The 20,249-nt window shown below is 33.2% G+C and overlaps 1 protein-coding gene across 1 annotated transcript in view; it reads left to right on the top strand.

The window, feature by feature from the left end:
- Window positions 1-20,249, top strand: part of Tanc2 (tetratricopeptide repeat, ankyrin repeat and coiled-coil containing 2) — a 476,564-nt gene that overhangs the window by 310,159 nt on the left and 146,156 nt on the right. Inside the window, 1 exon segment of the mRNA XM_047542811.1 lies at window positions 9,804-9,929. Within this exon segment, the coding sequence (XP_047398767.1) occupies window positions 9,804-9,929 (126 nt within the window).

Here is a 20,249-nt window from a genome sequence, read left to right as displayed (position 1 = left end):
TTGCATTAGGTCTGGATAAAAACATGTTTTCATTTCTCTTAGATAAATACCTAGGAGTGGAATTGTATAATATGGCAGACTTATGTTTTAACTCTTAAAAAATTTTTGCCAAACTGTTTTCCAAAGTGAGTATACAATTTTACATTCCTATCAGCAATGTGCAAGTTTGTTTCTCTATATCCCCTGCACCACTTGTTTTTGTTTTATCTTTAGTATTGTTTATAGTTATTCTAATGTGTGTGAAATACTGTTTGTGATTTTAATTTGTATTTTGCTAATGCTTAATAATGTTGAGCCTATTTTGTGTATATATTAACTATATGTACATCTTCCTTAGTGAAATTTCTGTTCAAATCTTCTGAACATTTTAATTTTTGATTGTTACTGAGTTTTAAGAATGTGTTATATATTCTGGATACAAGTTGCATCAGACATGTGTTTGCAAATATTTTCTCCCAGCCTGTTATTTATCTTTTCATATTTTATTGGTATATTTTGAATCACTAAAATTTTGAATTTTGGTGAGGTATGCTTATCAAAATTGTTTAATGGACCATTCTTTTGGTATCTTTTTTCCTTATGTTTTTAATAGAAAGTGTATACCACTTACTTTGTGTATTAGAAAACAATGATTTCTCTGTGTTACTGGAGTTTTGGTTTTGTTTTGTTTTTTGCGGTGCTGGGGATTGAACCCAGGGCCTTGTGCTTGCAAGGCAAGCACTCTACCAACTGAGCTATCTCCCCAGCCCTTTGTTTTGTTTTGTACAGTACTAGGATTTGAACCCAGGGTACTCTAACACTGAGCTACATCCCATGTCCTTTTTATTTTTTATTTTGAGACAGGGTCTTGCTGAGTTGCAGAGGCTGGCCTTGTATTTATGATTCTCTTGCCTTAGCCTCCCAAGAAACTGGGATTATAGGCACATGCCACCATGCATAGCAAGTTTGTTTATTTTAATTCAAGTATTAGAAAAATTTCTTAACTATGCACACTTAAATGCATTCTTACTTTTTCCTTCTTCTTCCCCTCCCCCACGTTAAAAATGAAAATGATTATTCAAAATTGTTACACTTATGTTTGGTTGTTGATGATTTTTCATCCCATAATATTGTCTTTCTAGCTAGCAGAACTTCTTAAGAAGACTTGATAATGCTTTTTGGAAGGGAGGATGAAAGGTAAATGTAATAACAGAGACTAGTTAGATCCATCCTGGAACATAGGATTTCATACTGTTGGAACGGTACACATATTGAAAGCTTTGAACAAAATACTTTGTCAGAGAACTATCTCCTGTCAATGTTGAACAAAGTACAAACAGGTTTACTCTCTCTACAAGGCAAGTCATAGGTTTTCTGTTTCTGAAAACCATAGTTTCAGTTTGCTCACAGACACAAAAAAGTAAGCTATAACCAAAACAGGTCATTTATTTTCAAAATGTAATAGGTTATAGTTTAAAATGTTTTCAGAATGTAGAGAAATAAAATTACTTTCACAGAGAATTAGCCTAAGTGGATAATGTATGTATCTGATAAAACTACGCCTTTAGTAGCCTAACTGATTAGATATCTAAATTATTTCTTTAAAAATTTTCTTAGCTCAATCTGTCCTGTCATTTATTTTAGCTCTAGATTCACATATTTTCCTTTACTTTCTAATTGTACCTAAAAGTTGTTTTCCCTGAACTCAAATCTCCTTGGTGAACAGAAATAACTTAATAATTTCAAATATGAAATGAGATTGAAATAGGAAAAAGTTTCTAGATTTATACATAATAAATTGTTCTAAACATATGAACAACAAGAGGCAAATAAAGGGTGGGGGGACAGGAAGTAATAAATTTAGTAAGAAAGACCTTGTTCAAATCCAAATTTTAAACTCCCCTTCTTTTAAGATCAGTAGAGGGAAGAGAAAGGGGAAGTACTAAGGACTGAATTAGAGAATATTATATTCCATACTTTTATAATTATGACAAAATGAATCCTAATATTATGTATAACTAAAAAGAACCAATAAAAAATCCCAACCAAAAATAAATAAATTTTCCTCCTTTTTTAAACTTATACTCAATGTAAGTAATATGATTGTTTCAAACAAAAAGTAGTATTAAAATGATGTAAAAGTATGCCATTTGATTATTTTTAAAATTCTTAGAGAATAACTTTTCAACAGTCCTTCCATTGTTATAGGCTTAGAAGAGAATCATCTTTTGCCTGAGGTCCTTGACAGATTCATAGGACCATATCTTATGACATGAATAGGCAATAGTCAAAGGATAATTAAAAATCATTTGGGCTGTTGCCTTATTGAATTCTAAGGAATAAAACTATTTGTATTATTACATAAGTCCAAGTCTAAGACCCTTGATTTAAAGGGGAGGGTGCTTACTTGTTCTTTTTCTTTCTTTCTTTCTTTTTTTTTTTTTTTTTTTTTTTTTTTTTTGTTGTTGTTGTTGTTGTTGGGAGAGGTGGCACTGGGAATTAAAGCCAGGTCCTTATGTATACTAAGTATGCTTTCTGCCCTGAGCCACATCACTAGCTCCTGGACTCCTGCCTTTTATAACACTTTTACTTCTATGGACAATGGAGTCAACACATATGCATATGTCTATGCAGAGTTATTTTTAAATTTTTTCTGAGTCTTTTACTCACCTATAACATATAGAAGAAGTATATGTTATGAAATTCTTAAAATAATCATGTATATTTTACATGCATTAAAACAGGTTTGATAAGCATAAATATATTGGTTCAATAGATTTAGCTGTGTACTGTTAGAAACAAAGATTCCCATAAATTCTTTAGTTAGATGTACCAATTAAAAGTTCCATGTTTCGCATGGGAGGGTAGTACTTTTTGCTGAAAACAAAAACTTTTAATTTGAATAATGAAGTCATTGAGGATGAGTTTGGGCAGTCTACAGCATTAGGGCTTGGGTTTTTCCTAGATTAGTTCAGTTTTCTGAATATAAACTTAGATGTTTATATACCTTTAAAGTAAAATTCTAAATTATGATATGGGTTGCTTTTTTTTTTTTTTTCTTTTGAGCCTATGAGATGGAAAGAAGTAGACTGTTGTGGCCTTGTGGTTACATGCAGAAATTATCAGAGTAGGCTGTATAGTCATTCTTGATATCTTAAAATGAAATTGGCAATGACTTGGAGGAATGTGGGAAGCAAGAAATGTTTGCTTGCAGCAGCTGTTCTCTGCTTTGTGTAAGAATGAGGGGTCAGTCTATCAGGGAATCACACAAACAACAAAAAGTGTGTTAAGTTATAAACTCTCACCATCTACTTGTTATTGCTTGGAGCTGTACATTTTCCTCAGAAAATAATCTTAAGAATCAGGTAAATGCAGAACGGGAGTCTAGAGGGATTTAAATGAGCCCAACTGTAATGCAGATTTTGCAAAAAAATTTTAAAATGGGCTTTCAGTCAGAAAGTGGACTTTATATTATCAAAGGTATAAGGACAGCAGAATGGCTTCTTGCCCAGGCAGTAGCAAATAGAAGTGTCAGTCCAGGCTTCCTGGTTAGGTCAGCCAGAATGAAAGCTGTGTTCTGTAATCTATTTGCTTTAGTGGCAATTGATGTAAGAAGGAATAATTCAAAATTCTAAGCTCAATATAGAGTTGTCTCTGAAATGTTTTATGCCAAATGTATTCTGCTGGATTATTTTTCTGCCCACTCATAGTACATTTAAATATCTTGACTTTTTAAAAAAGTATGTCAGTTAAATGTTCTATGACCAAATGGTTCTTAGCTGTTCTGATCTGATAAAAATTTCCTTCTTTTCCTCTTCCTTCTTCCTCATCTAAAAGAAAGGCTTTTGATTGACAGATTTTGTGGATTTCCTTTTTAAAGCATTTTATATAAAATTTTTAATTGTAGATTTGTGTTCTATTTCTAAAATTCACTCAAACTCACATAATTATCTCTTGTATCTGATAAGTATTCACTGAATGCTGTAGTAGTAATTTAATCTAATGGAATTATCTCCCAAAATTGCACTACCATTTCACAGTAAGAATGGCACTATGTCATGGAAATATATGTGTCATTATAGATCTGTCATTGGTCTAGATGTATAGGATGATTATGTTCAAGGAATTGTTGCTATAGCCACCTCCTTCAGAATTACCCTACAGAAATTAATTTGTTGTTCATTGATTGTTTAAAGGTAGCTGAAACATAAAATGTATGTGTAATATGAGATTCAATTATAAACAAGTATATATTGAGCATAAATTATATGCCAGACACTGTTCAAAGTGCTTAAGTATCATTAAGTAAGAAAACAAAGATTCCCACCATTATGTAGCTTTGCATTCTACTTGGACAAAGTAAAATAGCATAATTAATTTATGTAGTATAATAGACAATGACATATGCTGTGGACAAAGGTAAAACAAGAGCAGCAGTGTCTGAAGATATTGTGAAAGTTGTTGTTAAGCTAAGCATATTATTGCAGTGATATCTATTAAGTATTAAGGAAACAAAGCAATGGGGATAAGACCAGACAGATTACTAAATCTAAGGAGGACTAGTCTGGAATTTATTTCTATAGTGACCATTATGTGCAGGACACTGATTTACTCTGAAGGGTTAGGTCGATCAAAGATGAATTAGATGTTGACTCTTGCCCTCAACAGCTATTGCAATTAATGAGGGAAGAAAGACATGTAAATAAAGCTGAATAGTAGTTCTGAACAGTAATATACATATAATTGCTGAAAGGAAAAAGCAGTTAATTTGTCTGGGAGATTAACCAGGAAAGCAGAGCAAGGGTAGCCCAAGCCAAGGTTTTACAAAGGGTAAAATAAGATTGATAAAATTTAACATAACAAAGAACTTTTCTGAGAAAATAACTTGAAAATGGAGACGGTTCCAATGACTGTGAGGAAGAGTTTGATGTACTTGCCTTTGTCTATTTGTGCTTTTGTTTCCACTACTTTTGGGTTTGTTTGTTTGTTGTTTGTTTTGCTTTTTAGTTCCTTGTACATTCCATGTCAGAAAAGATTTCTTCCAATTTTTCTAGTAATTTCATAGTTTCGAGTCTTGTATTTAAATTTTTCATCCATTTTGATTTTTTAATATTATAAGAGATAACAGTTTAATTTCATTCTTTTGTACATAGATATATGGCTTTCCCAGCACCATTTACTGAAGAGATCATCCATTTCCCACTGTGAATTTTCAACCCTTTTGTTGAAGATTACTTAGCTGTAGATATATAGGTTTATTTCTAGACTTTTTATTCTGTTCCATTGGTCTATGTGTCTGTTTTTTTTTTTTTTTTTTATTGTAAACAAATGGGATACATGTTGTTTCTCTGTCTGTACATGGCGTAAAGGCATACCATTTGTGTAATCATAATTTACATAGGGTAATGTTGTTTGATTCATTCTGCCATTTTTTCCCTTCCCCCCCTCCCCTCCCACCCTTCCCCTCCATCTATACAGTCCTTCCTTCCTCCATTCCTGCCCCCCTCCCTAAACCCAACTCCAACCCCAACACTAACCCTTCCCACCCCCCATTATGTGTCATCATCCACTTATTAGCGATATCATTCTTCCTTTGGTTTTTTGAGATTGGCTTATCTCACTTAGCATGATATTCTCCAGTTTCATCCATTTGCCTGCAAATGCCATAATTTTATCATTCTTTATGGCTGAGTAATATTCCATTGTATATATATACCACATTTTCTTTATCCTTCATCAATTGAAGGACATCTAGGTTGGTTCCACAATCTGGCTATTGTGAACTGAGCAGCTATGAACATTGATGTGGCTGTATCTCTGTAGTATGCTGATTTTAAGTCCTTTGGGTATAGGCCAAGGAGTGGGATAGCTGGGTCAAATGGTGTTTCCATTCCAAGTTTTCTAAGGAATCTCCACACTGCTTTCCAGAGTGGCTGCACTAATTTGCAGCCCCACCAGCAATGTAAGAGTGTACCTTTCTCCCCACATCCTCGCCAACACCTGTTGTTGCTTGTATTCTTGATAATTGCCATTTAATTGGGGTGAGATGGAATCTTAGGGTGGTTTTGATTTGCATTTCTCTTATTACTAGAGATGTTGAACATTTTTCCATATGTTTGTTGATTGCTTGTATATCTTCTTCTGTGAAGTGTCTATTCATTTCCTTAGCCCATTTGTCAGTTGGATTATTTACATTCTTGGTGTAGAGTTTTTGAGTTGTTTATAGATTCTGGAGATTAGCGCTGTATCTGAAGTATGATTGGCAAAGATTTTCTCCCACTCTGTAGGCTCTTTCTTTGCATTGCTGATAGTTTCCTTTGCTGAGAGAAAGCTTTTTAGTTTTGAATCTATCCCAGTTATTAATTCTTGCTTTTATTTCTTGTGCTATGGGAGTCCTGTTGAGGAAGTCTGGTCCTAAGCCGACATGTTGAAGCTCTGGACCTACTTTTTCTTCAATAAGATGCAAGGTCTCTGGTCTGATTCCGAGATCCTTGATCCATTTTGAGTTTAGTTTCGTGCATGGTGAGAGATATGGGTTTAGTTTCATTCTGTTGCATATGGATTTCCAATTCTCCCAGCACCATTTGTTGAAGAGGCTATCTTTTCTCCATTATGCCAGCACCATGTTGTGTTGATTACTGCAGCTTAGTAGTATATTTTAAGTCAAGTAGTATAATGCTTCCTGCTTTGTTTCTTTTGCTCAATTATACTTTGGCAATTCAGGATCTTTGTGTTGCCATACAAATTTTAGCATCTTATTTTTTCTGATTCTCTGAAGAATTTCACTGGTATTTTGATAGAGATTTCATTGACTATAGGTCATTTTGGGTGGTATTGACATTTTAACAGTATTGATTATTCCAATCCATGAACACAGAATATTTTTCTATTTGTGTGTGTATATCTCTCTCATTTTCTTTCATCAGTAGTTTTATCATTTATTTGGAGAACTGTTTCATCTCTGGTTAAATTTATTCCTAGAATTTTATTGATTGATTGATTTTTATATGTTGCTTATGTATCTTATAGCTTCACTGAGTTTGCTTATTTGCTAATAGTTTTTAAGTACAATCTTAGAGGGGTTTTTTATATATAAGATCATATCATCTACAAACGATGACAATTTGAATTTTTCATTTCAAATTTGAATGCCCTTTATTTCTTTTTCTTGCCTGATTGCTGTGGTTAGGACTTAAGTAGTATGTTGAATGAAAATGGTAGAAGTAGGTATCCTTGTCTAGTTCCAGACCCAGCTGTTAAGATTTTATTTAAATATTAAAATGTGAACCTTCTTTCAGATTACTCTTCAGTTTATCAGCTTAAAAAGTATCCTGTAAGTCTTTATTTTCTTATGAAAAAATAAAACATTTGGGACTTTGGGGTCAGGGGAGTTCATGGGTATTTTTGTTGTTTTTTGTTGTTTGTTGGTTGGTTTTGGTGCTTGGAATTGAACCCAGGGCAAGCACACACTTTACCACTGAACTCACCTTCTGCCTGTTTGGTTTTGTGTTTTGTTTTGTTTCTTATTATGGAAAATATTTCAAGTGTAGAGAACTGTAATTCACTAGTATATGATATGTAGGATACCTTTATTTTGCTTCAGCAAGGACTGCTCTTTGAAGCCATTAAAAAAAAAAAGAGTTCAAGGAAAGTGGCAATGAGTAAGAGATGTGGGGGTTGGGGGGAGTCTTTCCAAAAAGAAATCTGTTTAACAGGCAGAAGGCACTCAAGGGACTAAAGGTTAATTAAGATACCTGGCTCCAGGGTCTGCTCTCCCATCAATTAGTGACTCACTTTAGACAAGTCACCCCACTGTTTCCTAATTTTAAGATGAGGGAATTTGAATAGATAAGGTATCAGCAATTTGTTGTTAAAAGGCCAACTGGTAAGTAAATATTTTAGACTTTGCAGGCCTTTGCATCTACTTAACTGATGTAAATGAGGACTTAAATGAATGGACATGACTCTTATTCATGTAAAACTTTATTTACAAAATCAGGCAGCAAGCCAAATTTGGTCCACAGATGAAAGCTTCTTAGAATCACTTATGAGTCTTAACTGACTTACCTTAGTGGGTCTTCTGGTGGGCAGTCTTCTTGCATTAATGAACATTTTAAGAATAGTTGATTTAAACAGACAAAGTATCTATATCATCAAGAGAAAGAGTAAGAGGTAGAAAAATAGAACAGAATTGAGCATTTAACAGGTATTCGATGGGACAGCGTTTAAGCATTTAAGCGTCCTTATCTGCTACATTCTTTAGTAAAATGTTTGCTTTTATCTTTCCTGAAGACTGACTAAAAACCAGGGATCCAGGCGCAGAGGCGCACACCTATAATCCCAGTGGCTAGGAGTCGGGGTCTGGGGGTGATGAGGCAAGAGGATTGTGAGTTAAGAGCCAGCCTCAGCAACTTAGTGAGGCCATCCAAAATAAAAAGTAATATAGGCTGGGGATGTGGCTCAGTGGTTAAACACCCCTGGGTTCAATCTCTGGTACCAAAAAACAAACAAAACAAAACAAAAAACCATGGGAAAGTATTATTCTGATATAGTCCTGGCATTTTTTTTTACTAACAATTTTGTTATATTTATTGAGTGAATAAATGAATGAGAAAGTTAATGAATGAAAATCATTACCCAAGGACAATCACCATTAACAATTTATTTGGATAAACTTTACTTAATATCATCTTGCTTGTTTCTTTACATTGAAAGAATTCTAGGCTATTTCTTCTTCCTCTTCTTAAATTTATAAAAGAGCTCAAGTTATAATCAGCTGTAGGTAAGATAGTACATGTGATAGGTGGCAAAAGTGGATATAAAATCTACAAAGCAAAGCGCCATGTCATCTTCTGTAACTCTCAACATGTGGTGCAATTTCTTACAGAAATACTCTCTAAGAATTTAGTGGCAAAACACTTGAGGGCCAGTAACCATAAAAAGTTAGACCTTCATTAATAAGAATTGGTAACTAATATTCTCAAGCAATAAACACAGATGTTCAAGTATTTCTTGCAATTTGAGACATTCATGTAAAGTGAATTTTCATTACACTGTTAATTTTCAGTAGAAATATGTTCACTTTTTCTTTCAATAACGACGAAATTTCCCTTTTGAGGCCTTCTCTTTCGATGCAGCTTTCATGATTCCGCATTCAGAAGCACAATGACATTTCAAGTTGTTGAACTGGCATTTTGTTTGATTTTCCACTTTAAAAAAAAAATTATTTGTGTAATTTTTTTCCATTGTGTACCACTTCATGAAATGAGATTTTCGTGTTTGTATAGTTTGCTTGTTTCTGTTGGTTTCTATTTGAATAAGAAATATTATATTCCTCTGTTTAAGGTTATAGAACCTCTTAGTAAATACAGATTTGTGATGTTCTGTCTTTAAAGTAGCAATCAAAATGAAGGCTTAAGTTTAAAAAAATATATTTGGCTTTTTAAAGCCATAAAGTGGGTATGTATTATATATTACACATGTATAGTTTTGTTTCGGTTTGGTTTGGTTTGATACCAGGGATTGAACCCAGAGGTGCTAAACCACTAAACCACATCTCCAGCCCTTTTTTGTAATTTATTTGGAGACAGGGTCTTGCTGAGTTACTTAGGATCTTGCTAAGTTGAAGAGACTGACTTTGAACTTGTAATCCTCTTACCTTCCTCTCCCAGCCACTGGAATTATAGGTGTGCGCCACTGAGCCTGGCCCTACACATACATAGTTTGTGTTGGAGTGAATTTATAAATTAAGATTACAAAGTTTGGAAGATACAGACTAGGTGAAAGAAGTTTCATATTTTAACTGAATTTTTATTTCTTGTCAGCCACCAGCTCTGCCCACTTGGAGGATCTTGCATACTTGGATGAGCAGAGACATACACCTTTGAGAACTTCTCTTCGAATGCCAAGACAGAGTATGGGTGGTGCACGCACACAGCAGGATTTAAGAGGTTAGAACCATAGGAGGCATTAGGGATACCTGGTAACAAATGAAAATGAACAAAAGTTCCATTTTTTCCCTGTTTCCAAACTTATTTAAGCCTTAAATAATTAATATTTATTTGTTAATATTCATAATTTAATATTTATTAAATTTATAATTCAATAACATGTGAATTTTAGCATGACTAATTAATTCTACAAGTAGATTGTTCTCATTATAGAAATACTTTGTAATTAACAATAATTTCAAGCATCGAGTCCTTGAAATTCTGAAAGAAACAAACGTTAAGGACTGGAGGAAATAACTTTTATAAGATCATGGATTTCAGAATTGACTGTGGACCAACTCTGAACTTTATACTTAGAATCATGTATTTTGAAATGAGATAATTTTTTTCATTTTCATTCTAATGGCCATTCCTAGTAACATGCAATACTTTATTTTCTTGGAGTTTCCAATAATACCTCTAATTCTTTCCTAGCAGCGTCCAAACAACTTATCTTTCCCACCTAGGAGCCTGGGTTTTTGTGCTTGTTTTGGGTACTAGAGATTGAACCTGGAAGCACTTGACCACTGAGCCACATCCCCAGCTTGTTTTTAATTTTTAGTTTGAAACAGAGTCTTCCTAAGTCACTCAGGGCCTCACTAAGTTGCTAAGACTGGCTTTGAACTTGCAGCCCTCCTGCCTCAACCTTCTGAGCTGCAGAGGTTACAGGCATGTGTTACTGTACCCAGGCTATTTCTTTTATCTTCTTTGTGGCCGTGCTACATTCTTCTACAAGCAGGAACCTGATCTTTTTGGACTTTCATTTTCTTATAATAATGATCTGGTTGAAGGGTATATTATTGGTGTCTGTGCCTCTTGTTTTCACAAAATATACCAAACTGCCCCTGATAGTTTTAACAGCCCTGCTTTCCTCTAATATTTAGTGATCCATAATTCTATATCAAGTGTATTTTTTATCTTATATATTTTTTCATCTTGCCTTTGATCTCCTTCTTCTCCTTTGTCCTGTGTCCTACTCTAAACAATATAGAGCCACATGCTTAACTCCCACAGGAAGGAATTTATACATGGCTGCTGTTCGTTCTGCTAATAGTTTTTCAATGATGGTTAAGCAAATAGTGTAAAATAATTGATTGTATGGCTACAATTATCAGACTTCCATCAAAATAGTTGATAAGCTTCAGTCATAATTTTAGTTCCTAAACCTTTTTGTCCATCCTGCTTACTGCTTGGTATATGCAGTTGTGTGTTTCCAATCCAGAAAATGGAATTATGTCAAACACTACTTTAGATTGAGTGTATCCAAAGCCTGAATAAATTTAATAAAAAGAACAAATAATTTATTTGTGTGAAGACCAGAGTGCACAACTATAATAAAGAAAATTGGACAGAACTACTGATTTATACAGAACTTCAAATTTATTTGAAAATCTGCCACACTGTCATCACCTTACATTTCATTACTGAAAAAATACTGATGTTGTTAATTTTATTTTGCACTTTTCTAATCATTACATCATGGGTGTTATACTACATGGAAAACAAAATTAATCAACAGATTTCAGTTGTGTTATTTTGGGAATTCTTCATTTTGAGTTATACTTGATAGCACATTTCTGCTTCTAGGATCTAAAGGTTTAATAAATTTTGACAAATGCATTTTAGTGAGCTTGATATTTACACACAGATATCAGTTGTATCTAGATATAACAAGATCTTTTCCATTGTATTGCACTTCAACCTGAACATTTAGTTAAACAATGAAAGTGCATCCAAAGACCTTTTTCAAAGCATACTTACTTTAGGAAGCTCTCTGAGTAATGCATTTATAATGATACTAATTTCATAACCTTTTCAGGAAGTGTTTTGGCTTATTTTTATGTTAATACTTATGCAGAAGTTTATCTGGTCGTGAAAGTGCTATAAATTTGTGTGTCAGTTCCTTTGAGTTATCTTTATTTTTCAAGAGCTTTTATCTTAGCAGTATAAATTGGGGTTAGAACATGTCATCCAGGTAGGTGCATCGATCCATTGATCTATTAGCAATTCTTTCGTCTTCTGAAATTAGCATATACTAATTCACAATTTAGAGGCCCTAGAGAATAATCTTCTCTCAGAAGGTAACATGTTATCTTAATCACTGTTTACAAATGGATTGTATGACTTATGATATAACTTAAAGCACATTAAGAAGAAAGCAAACTTGAACAGAGAAACTTTCTTTAGGTTTCTGTAGTCCTGCTTGACCTCCTTTTAACTTGTGATTATTATAGCCAAAATAGTGAACTTTATTTTAGCAAAATACTCAGATTGTTTTCCTGGCATAATTTTAAAAAGCATGTTTCATCATACTTTCTAATTTTCAATTAAAAGAACATACAAATTGTAATCATATTTCACTTATACATCTTTTATTCTAATTGTGATCACAGTAGAACTACTTTATTCCCCAAAAGTGAAAAAGTGATTGGAAAACTTTTTTAGTATGGATGAAAGTATATATTTCCACTTTCCAGATATATCTTTCTACATTTCAAAGTATTACTTAGTTCTCTGTAACAGATTTTTAGTCACAATTCCAATATTAAATGATTCTGCATCTTTAGAGATGATATTTGATGTCCTTGTACACTGTGGTGTATCTGGTTGTTACTAATTTTATTAAGTAACTGATTCCAAATATAAAAATTGTCTGAAATAATGTCTGTTGGAGAAGAGTCTAAAGAACATTTTGAGATGGCAGGTTCTTTTTGTTGTTGTTGTTTTATTTTTATTGTAAACAAATGGGATACTTGTTGTTTCTCTGTACATGGAGTAAAGGCATACCATTTGTGTAATCATAAATTTACATAGGGTAATACTGTTTGATTCATTCTGTTATTTTTTCCCTTCCCCCCACCCCTCCCACCCATCTTTTCCCTCTATACAGTCCTTCCTTCCTTCATTCTTGGAGGTGGCAGGTTCTTATTGGAGCTTCATATAGACAAGAGTTTTGAACTATTCTGTTTAGAGCAATGTTTCTCAAACTTTTTGGTCCCGGGACCTCTTTACACTCTTAAAATATCATTGATTATCCTAAAAAACTTTCTATTTATATGGTAATTCATATTTACCATATTATATTATAAATTAAAACTAATGCATCAAATATAAGTTTAAACTGTTAAATATAATCATGTATTTTTAAATAGTACAGATTCTTAAAATATCCATATATTCATTTTTTATGAACAGCAGTGGCTGTATTCATTGCATGTTAACATCATGTAAGCTACGGAAAATTCCACTATACATTTTTGAGAGAATGACAGTGGAAAAAGAAAAATAGTCCCTGCGTGTTATAAAAATAGTTTCGACTTTGAGAACCACCAGAACATGTCCTGAGAACCCCCAGAGGATCACCATTCCACACTTTAAAAATCACCAGAGTATGCCATTGTAATTGAAGATAAGTTTTATGCCTCAAGAACCGTATAATCTGTTTATAGAAATAGAAAAAAAAAGTTGTTAGAAGTTGCTTATGAACATCGTTGAAGAATATAGGCACAGTTTGTTTAACAAGTGCCTTAAATAGCTGAATTATTTAATCTTAATTTTTACTGCTGAAATAGAAATTGTTGGGGTAACAACTGAGCTAGAATTTGGTTCTTTTAGTAGGGTGTTAATATCTGCTTCATTAGTAAAAAGTTGGATTTTTTTTAACTTTTCAAGACAGCTGTTTTGAAACACTGTTCTATTAAAAATGATATTTCCAGAAACCCAGTCCACAGTGGAGAGGTCACATACGTGCATTGTCTAGGATCCCTTGCAGCAAGTTAGATTACTAAATGTCAGCCATCCAAGATCTTGAGCTGTAATGCTAAAATAGTACCTTTTTTAGGTCCAAAAGTCTAATATTTTTGATGGATGTAACATTGAATTAATTTAAATTTATTAAAATTTTAACTCAAGACTTTAAATTATTTTGGGGTTCTACTTTTTAATTTAATCATTATGTCAGTATGAAGTCATGCTAGAAATTATCTACCTGAAACCTCTAATTCTATTTGACCATCTTAATGAAATCTCTTAATCCACAGAAAAAGACAGAAACTGTATTTGCTACTTATTGAAAAGAATGAAGAGCTAATTGGTTTTCATGAACAAATGTAATAACTTGTGTAAAGGGAACCAGTGGGAGTTGAAATATACAAAGCAAGTGCTAGCATAGTAACTTCAAATAGTATCTACTTGTGGTAAAGATTATAACCTGCCTGGTGTTAAATTATAATCACACATCTCTGCTTGAAGAGATTACACTTGCTAATTAAAATTTCATTTTTCAATATACATTGGTTTTCTTGACGTACTAAATCCCATTACATAAAGGCCATTCAGGAACTGTGTTTGGTTAATTGTGGCTTTAATGGAGGATGGAGGGCATATGTGCAGATGATAGTCTGATTCATTGACAAAATTTATGTGAAATTGTCCCTAACGTAGTTAATTTGGATTTGTCAAAGCAGTAAGTTTAATTGTTATCAAATAAAATCAGTGCCTCACACCATTTATAAGTCCTTTACTTTTCTGAAACAGTGAATCCTTTATGAAGCTGACTAAGATGCATGTCACGAAGCTAAATGCTCTTGAATCAGCCCACTGAGTCACATACCCCTGAGGTTGCTTAGTCATCTTATTGCCTAGCTAACTCTCACATTTACAAGGGAATATTTCCATCAGTCTTTTTTATCTCATTGTGCATTATTTTATTTTACAAGTAAGATTAAATTTTCTTCATAGATAAATTCAAGATCCAGAGATATGACCATATGCATGAAACTACCTATATAAAATAAATGTTAGATGGGTGGATTATAAGCTTTAATTGTATGAGGTTGTTCCCTCTGCCCCAATGCAGCTCTTCCGCAAAGTCCTCCAAAAGTTCAAAATACAATGCATATCCCAAGTACTACCAAAAAACAAAAATTTTAAAGTAAAAACAAAAAGAAAGGGAAATGGATAAGTTAAACTAAATGTTTTTGAATGTCTGTTAGAAACTAGTCTGTACTTTCTGAGTTGCCTGACTGCAGTTTTTTTTTTTTTAAACAGGTCACTACTTCTTAAAGTAGCTCCAAATACACACAGATCTGTTTTTTACATAAACCAGTTTTATTTGGTAAATTACACCTTACAGTTAGAAAGCACAAACAGTGGTAACACAACTTCCCCAACAAGATCTGAAAGAAATACCTCTCAGAAGAAGAATCTATAAGCCTCTTAATCTTCTAAGTGGCACATATTGACCTCTTTCAATTAAATAATACACTATTTAAAGAAAACATGAAAGAAATTCTAATTAGGACATCTAACTCTGTGGAATATGAATCACTGAAAATATTTTAAAATGCTTTACGTGCATTAAGCTATCTTGTTTGTTTTGTTGCATGTCTTTTATCTGTTTTGTTTATTAAAAAAAGAAATAAACGTATAATGGACCAGACTTGTCAGGAAATAAGAAAATCAGTTTGTTTATTTCCAGTCTTGGAAGGGAGCTATGGAAATGGCTAATTCTCAGACTCATCTCTCCTTATTTTCTCTTTTTAACAATATATTTTTAAATTTTTAAATTTATACAAATTATACATATTCATGGGGTATAGTGTGCCACTTCAACACATGTATATACAAGGTGTAATCATCAGAATTATTATATCTGCCACCTTAGATGTTTATAATTTCTTTGTCTAAGAACATTCAAAATCCTCTCCACCAACTCTTTTGAAATATTCAGTTAATTATTGTCAGCCATAGTTACCCTATTGTGCTATAAAATGTTTAAAGTTATTCCTTCTACCAAACTGCACCCCTCTACCCATTAACTACCCTCTCTCCATACCTGCTTTTCTCTATCCTACCCAGGCTCTGGTAACCATTATTCTATTCTCTACTTCCATGAGAGAAACTTTTTAGCTTCCATGTATAAGTGAGAACATGAATATTTGTCTTTCTCTCTCTGACTTATTTCACTTAACACAATGTGCTCCAGTTCCATCTATGTTGCTGCAGGCAGATAACGGAATTTCATTATCTTTATGACTTACTTTACATGTTAAACTATATGTGATAATACTATATACAATAGAATATTATATATACAATGTATATAAAAAATGGAATGTCATATATACACACAGTATAAAATGGAATACTATATGTATACATATGTATCACTTTCCAATCCATTTGTTGATGGACACCTAGGTTGATTCTGTATCTTGGCTCTTTTGAATAGTGCTGCAATAAATATGTGAGTGCAGATGTTTCTTCAAAATACTGATTTCATTTCTTTCAGATATATATTTAGTAGTGGGATTGCTCCATCATATAGCAATTCTATTTCTAGTTTTCAGGGATCCCCCATACTGTTTTCCGTAAGAGCTGTACTAGTTTACTTTCCCACCAACAGTATATGAGAGTTCTCCTTTCTCTACAATCCTTGCCAGCATTTATTTTTGTCTTTTGATAATAGCCATTCTGAGGTGAGACAGTATCCCGTTGTGGTTTTGATTTGTATATTCCTGATGATTAGTGATGATGATTAGTGATTATCTACTATCTGGTCATTTTGATGTTTTGATCTAAATTAGATTTAAAGAATCAACTTTTCAGTTAATCTTATTATTTTTCCCACAGTGACTAAATCTCCTAAAGTAACCATAATGCCAACAAACTTACTTACTTACTTTCACTTTGTGAAATATTTTTCAATTCAGTAAAATAAGTTCAGGTTTTTTGTTGTTGCTAGTTTGTTTGTTTATTCATTTATTTATAGTGCTTGGAATTGAACTCTGGGCTTTGCACTAAATTTTATGAATATAATATTATTTTATGAACTAACTTCCTAAACCATTAATAAAATTGCGGGACTAGAAAATTTCATTTGTAAAGCCATACCTACTTTATCAATGGGAATTCACTTAGAAAAGTTTATTTTAAAATTTCAAGTAACTAAAATAGTTTTGGTATATCCCAGAATAACATTGCATCACATCTCCTAGTCCAACAGTCTAATGACACAAAACTCAAAATTGTGTGCCATAGTTATATAATTATTTTATCAAATGTTTCCTCTTTTAAAACTTTATCCTACACTATGAGGTATTGAATGTGAGAAAGCATGTAAAAAGTAACAGCCTTTGAAGAAGTTGGGTGTTCCTGTTTTCTTTTCCTCTTCCCTGAAGATCTTAGTTCTCTTCCTGAAAATTCTGCTCAGGACTAACTCCAAATTTTTCTCAATGAATGTTTTCCTGTGGAACCCTATCAGAAAGCTAAAATTTAGTATGCAAGTTACTCAGAAACTCAAAACATGATTTGTTCAGAGTAAGCCTTCCCGCTTTCTTATCCCCACATTAATAGAATACAGTGAACTTCTTAAAATGCTAAGAAAAAAGTTGAGAATTTTAAACAGACATAAAAATGATAGCTTGCATTTATTGGAGTTCTGTGTAGGCACAGCACTTAGAGCTTTTAACATACTCTGATTTAATCCTCACAACTCTTTGATACAAGTAATAGTAGAAAGTAAATTGAGACTGAAAAGATGTGAAATAGCTTACTTATGGTTACATATCTAGTAACTTATGATGCTAGGATTTAGTTCCTGTCAGGCAGATTCCAGAGATTGTAGTTTTAACCACCATATTATCAGCCATACATAATATAAAATAAAAAGTAGTAGATAATATGTACCTATTCAAATCTCTGGGATTTTGGACATGGGAAACAGTGTTACATATAAAAATAATTGCCCAGTGGCTGTACCCTTATCAGTAACTGGTTAGAGAGGATACCACCATGATTCATTAACCCAAACTAGCTCCTACTCCTCTGTTCCTTATCTTTATAAACAGCACCCCAGTTTTCCTCTCATTCAGGTTTTACATCTTGAAGTCACATTCTGAATATTAACCCTATCAGATAGGTGGTCTGAAAATTTTTTTCTCATTCTGTAGGTTGCCTTTATTATAAAATAGGCTTTGTGGTAGGTGATTTTGTCTGTTGTAGGCTAAAGTGTTCTGTGCATATTTAAGGTAGGCTAAGCTAAACAGTGATGCACAATAGGGTAGGTATATTAAATGCATTTTCAGATTATGATATTTTTCACATTAGAATGAGTTTATCTGACCATAATCCCCATCATCTTTATGTGGTGGATTATTATCTGGTCATGAAAAAGAGATCCTGTCATATGCTACAATATGGAGGAAGCTTGAGGCCATTAATGATAAAAACCCATCATGAAATGACAAGTAGTACATGATTCTTCTTGTCTTAGTCTTTTAAAATCATTATTGAAGTAGCTGTTAGGAGCTGTGGGAAGAGCAAAATTAGGAGTTGTTGTTCAATGGATATGAAGTGTCAACCATGCAAAATGAAAAAATTCCAGGTATCTGGTATACAACATTGTACTTACATTGTACTGTTCATTTAAGAGAATGGATCTTTTTATCTCAAATTTTTAAAAAAATACTATTGCTGGTGGTTTTGGCTCAGTGGTAGAGTGCCTGGCACATGTGAGGCACTGGGTTCAAGCCTCAGCACCACATAAAAATAAACAAATAAAAGTATTTTAAAATGCCAGTAAATTTCTAATAATCAAGATAAAGAGAGAAATTGACATGTTGACAGTTTGTGTTTTAGTATATCAGCCTATAGAAGAAGAGAAATAGCAGGAGTAGGCAAGAAATGGCATTGAAGTGTTAAAGGTGATGGGAAGACCATGATGCTATCAAGATTTCTAAAGTGATTGAGAAATGTTTAAAGTGAAAACACTTGAACAGAGTTGGCCACCATGAGCAGGAAAACAAGAAGACAGGACTTAAACTGTACTGGTGTTCAGATCATAATTACTGTCATTTATTGAGCATTCACTGTATACCAGGTGTCGCACTAATAACTATATTATCTCAGTCCTAACTACAGCTCTGGAGGTGTGTGCATCCCCTTTTACAGAAATGAGACAGAGAGAGGAGTTAAGCAATTTGCACAAGGTCACGAATTGGTATACCTGAGCTCATAGCTGACTGTGATGTAACACCTGTGGTTAAATGACCCTCATGGCTATAAGATAGAAAAAGAATTATTTGTTATCCAAAGAAAAATCAATAAGGTAAATTAAGTAATGTTAGAGTATTGCTGATATAGTATTTTAAAAAAAGCTTTAATGTCCTGATTAGTATTCCTAGAGGTTTGTCAGTTTTATTGATTTTATTAAAATCTTTTATTTTCATTGATTTTTACTATTGTTTTTCTATTAATTATTTTATTTATTTCTATTGTTGCTTGGTTGTTCATTTCTGCAGTACTAGGGATTGAACCTAGGGCCTCATACATGCTGGGCAAGCACTCTACCACTGAACTAATGCCCAACTCTTTTTAATTTGCCTAGACTGGCCTTGAACTTAGGATCCTCCTACCTCAGCCTCCTAAGTAGCTGGGGTCACAGGTGTCTGCTGGCATGCCCATCTCTCCATTTTCTAATTTCTTAAGGTAGAAGATGAGATCATTGATTTGAGACTTTTCTTATTTTCTAATGTAGGCATTTTAGTACTATGAATTTTCCTCTAAGTACTGCTTAGGTGCATCTCACAGATTTTTTTTTTTTTTCTTTTGTGTGGTTTTTGGGGAATGAATCCAGGACCTTGTCCTTGAAGAGGCAAGCACTCTACCAACTGAGCTATATCCCCAGCCCCATCTCACAGATTTCAATAAGTACGTTTTCATTTTTATTCAGTTCAAAATACTTTCTAATTTGCCTTTTGATTCTTCTTTGAGCTCTTGTGTATTTACTTCCAGGGAACTACTCGATATATAATTCCACTGTGATCAAACAACATGCTTTGTATGAGTCCTTTTAGAGTTTTCAGAATGTGTTATAGCCCAAGATGGGATCTATGTTGATAAATATGCCTTTGAAAAGACATTTCTATAAATCTCAAGTAGGTCAGGTTTATTGATTGTTTTGTTCAAGACTTCTATACTACCTTTGATGATTTTTCTGTGTATTGGTTCTCTCAATTATTGAAAGAGAGATACTTAAATCTCTAACAATCATTGTTTATACAGTTTAGGCACAGCAAGGCATTTGTTCCAATTCTGTGAATGGGAGAACTCTCCTGTAATCCTGGTTCCTAGGCTCCAGACAAGGACCAGCCTTGCAGGAAGACTTTCTAAGGAAAGCATTCTCAAGCCTGTTAGCTCTTTTTGTATAAGATATATTTCCATTTTTCCCCTACCAGCCTCTGTGATATTGTTGTGAGATATTTTATCCTTATAATCACA

Source organism: Sciurus carolinensis, chromosome 3, assembly GCF_902686445.1.
Source record: "Sciurus carolinensis chromosome 3, mSciCar1.2, whole genome shotgun sequence".
Lineage (NCBI taxonomy): Eukaryota > Metazoa > Chordata > Mammalia > Rodentia > Sciuridae > Sciurus > Sciurus carolinensis.
The sequence above is the reverse complement of the archived record's forward strand: the minus strand, read 5'-3'. Positions and strand labels throughout refer to the sequence as shown.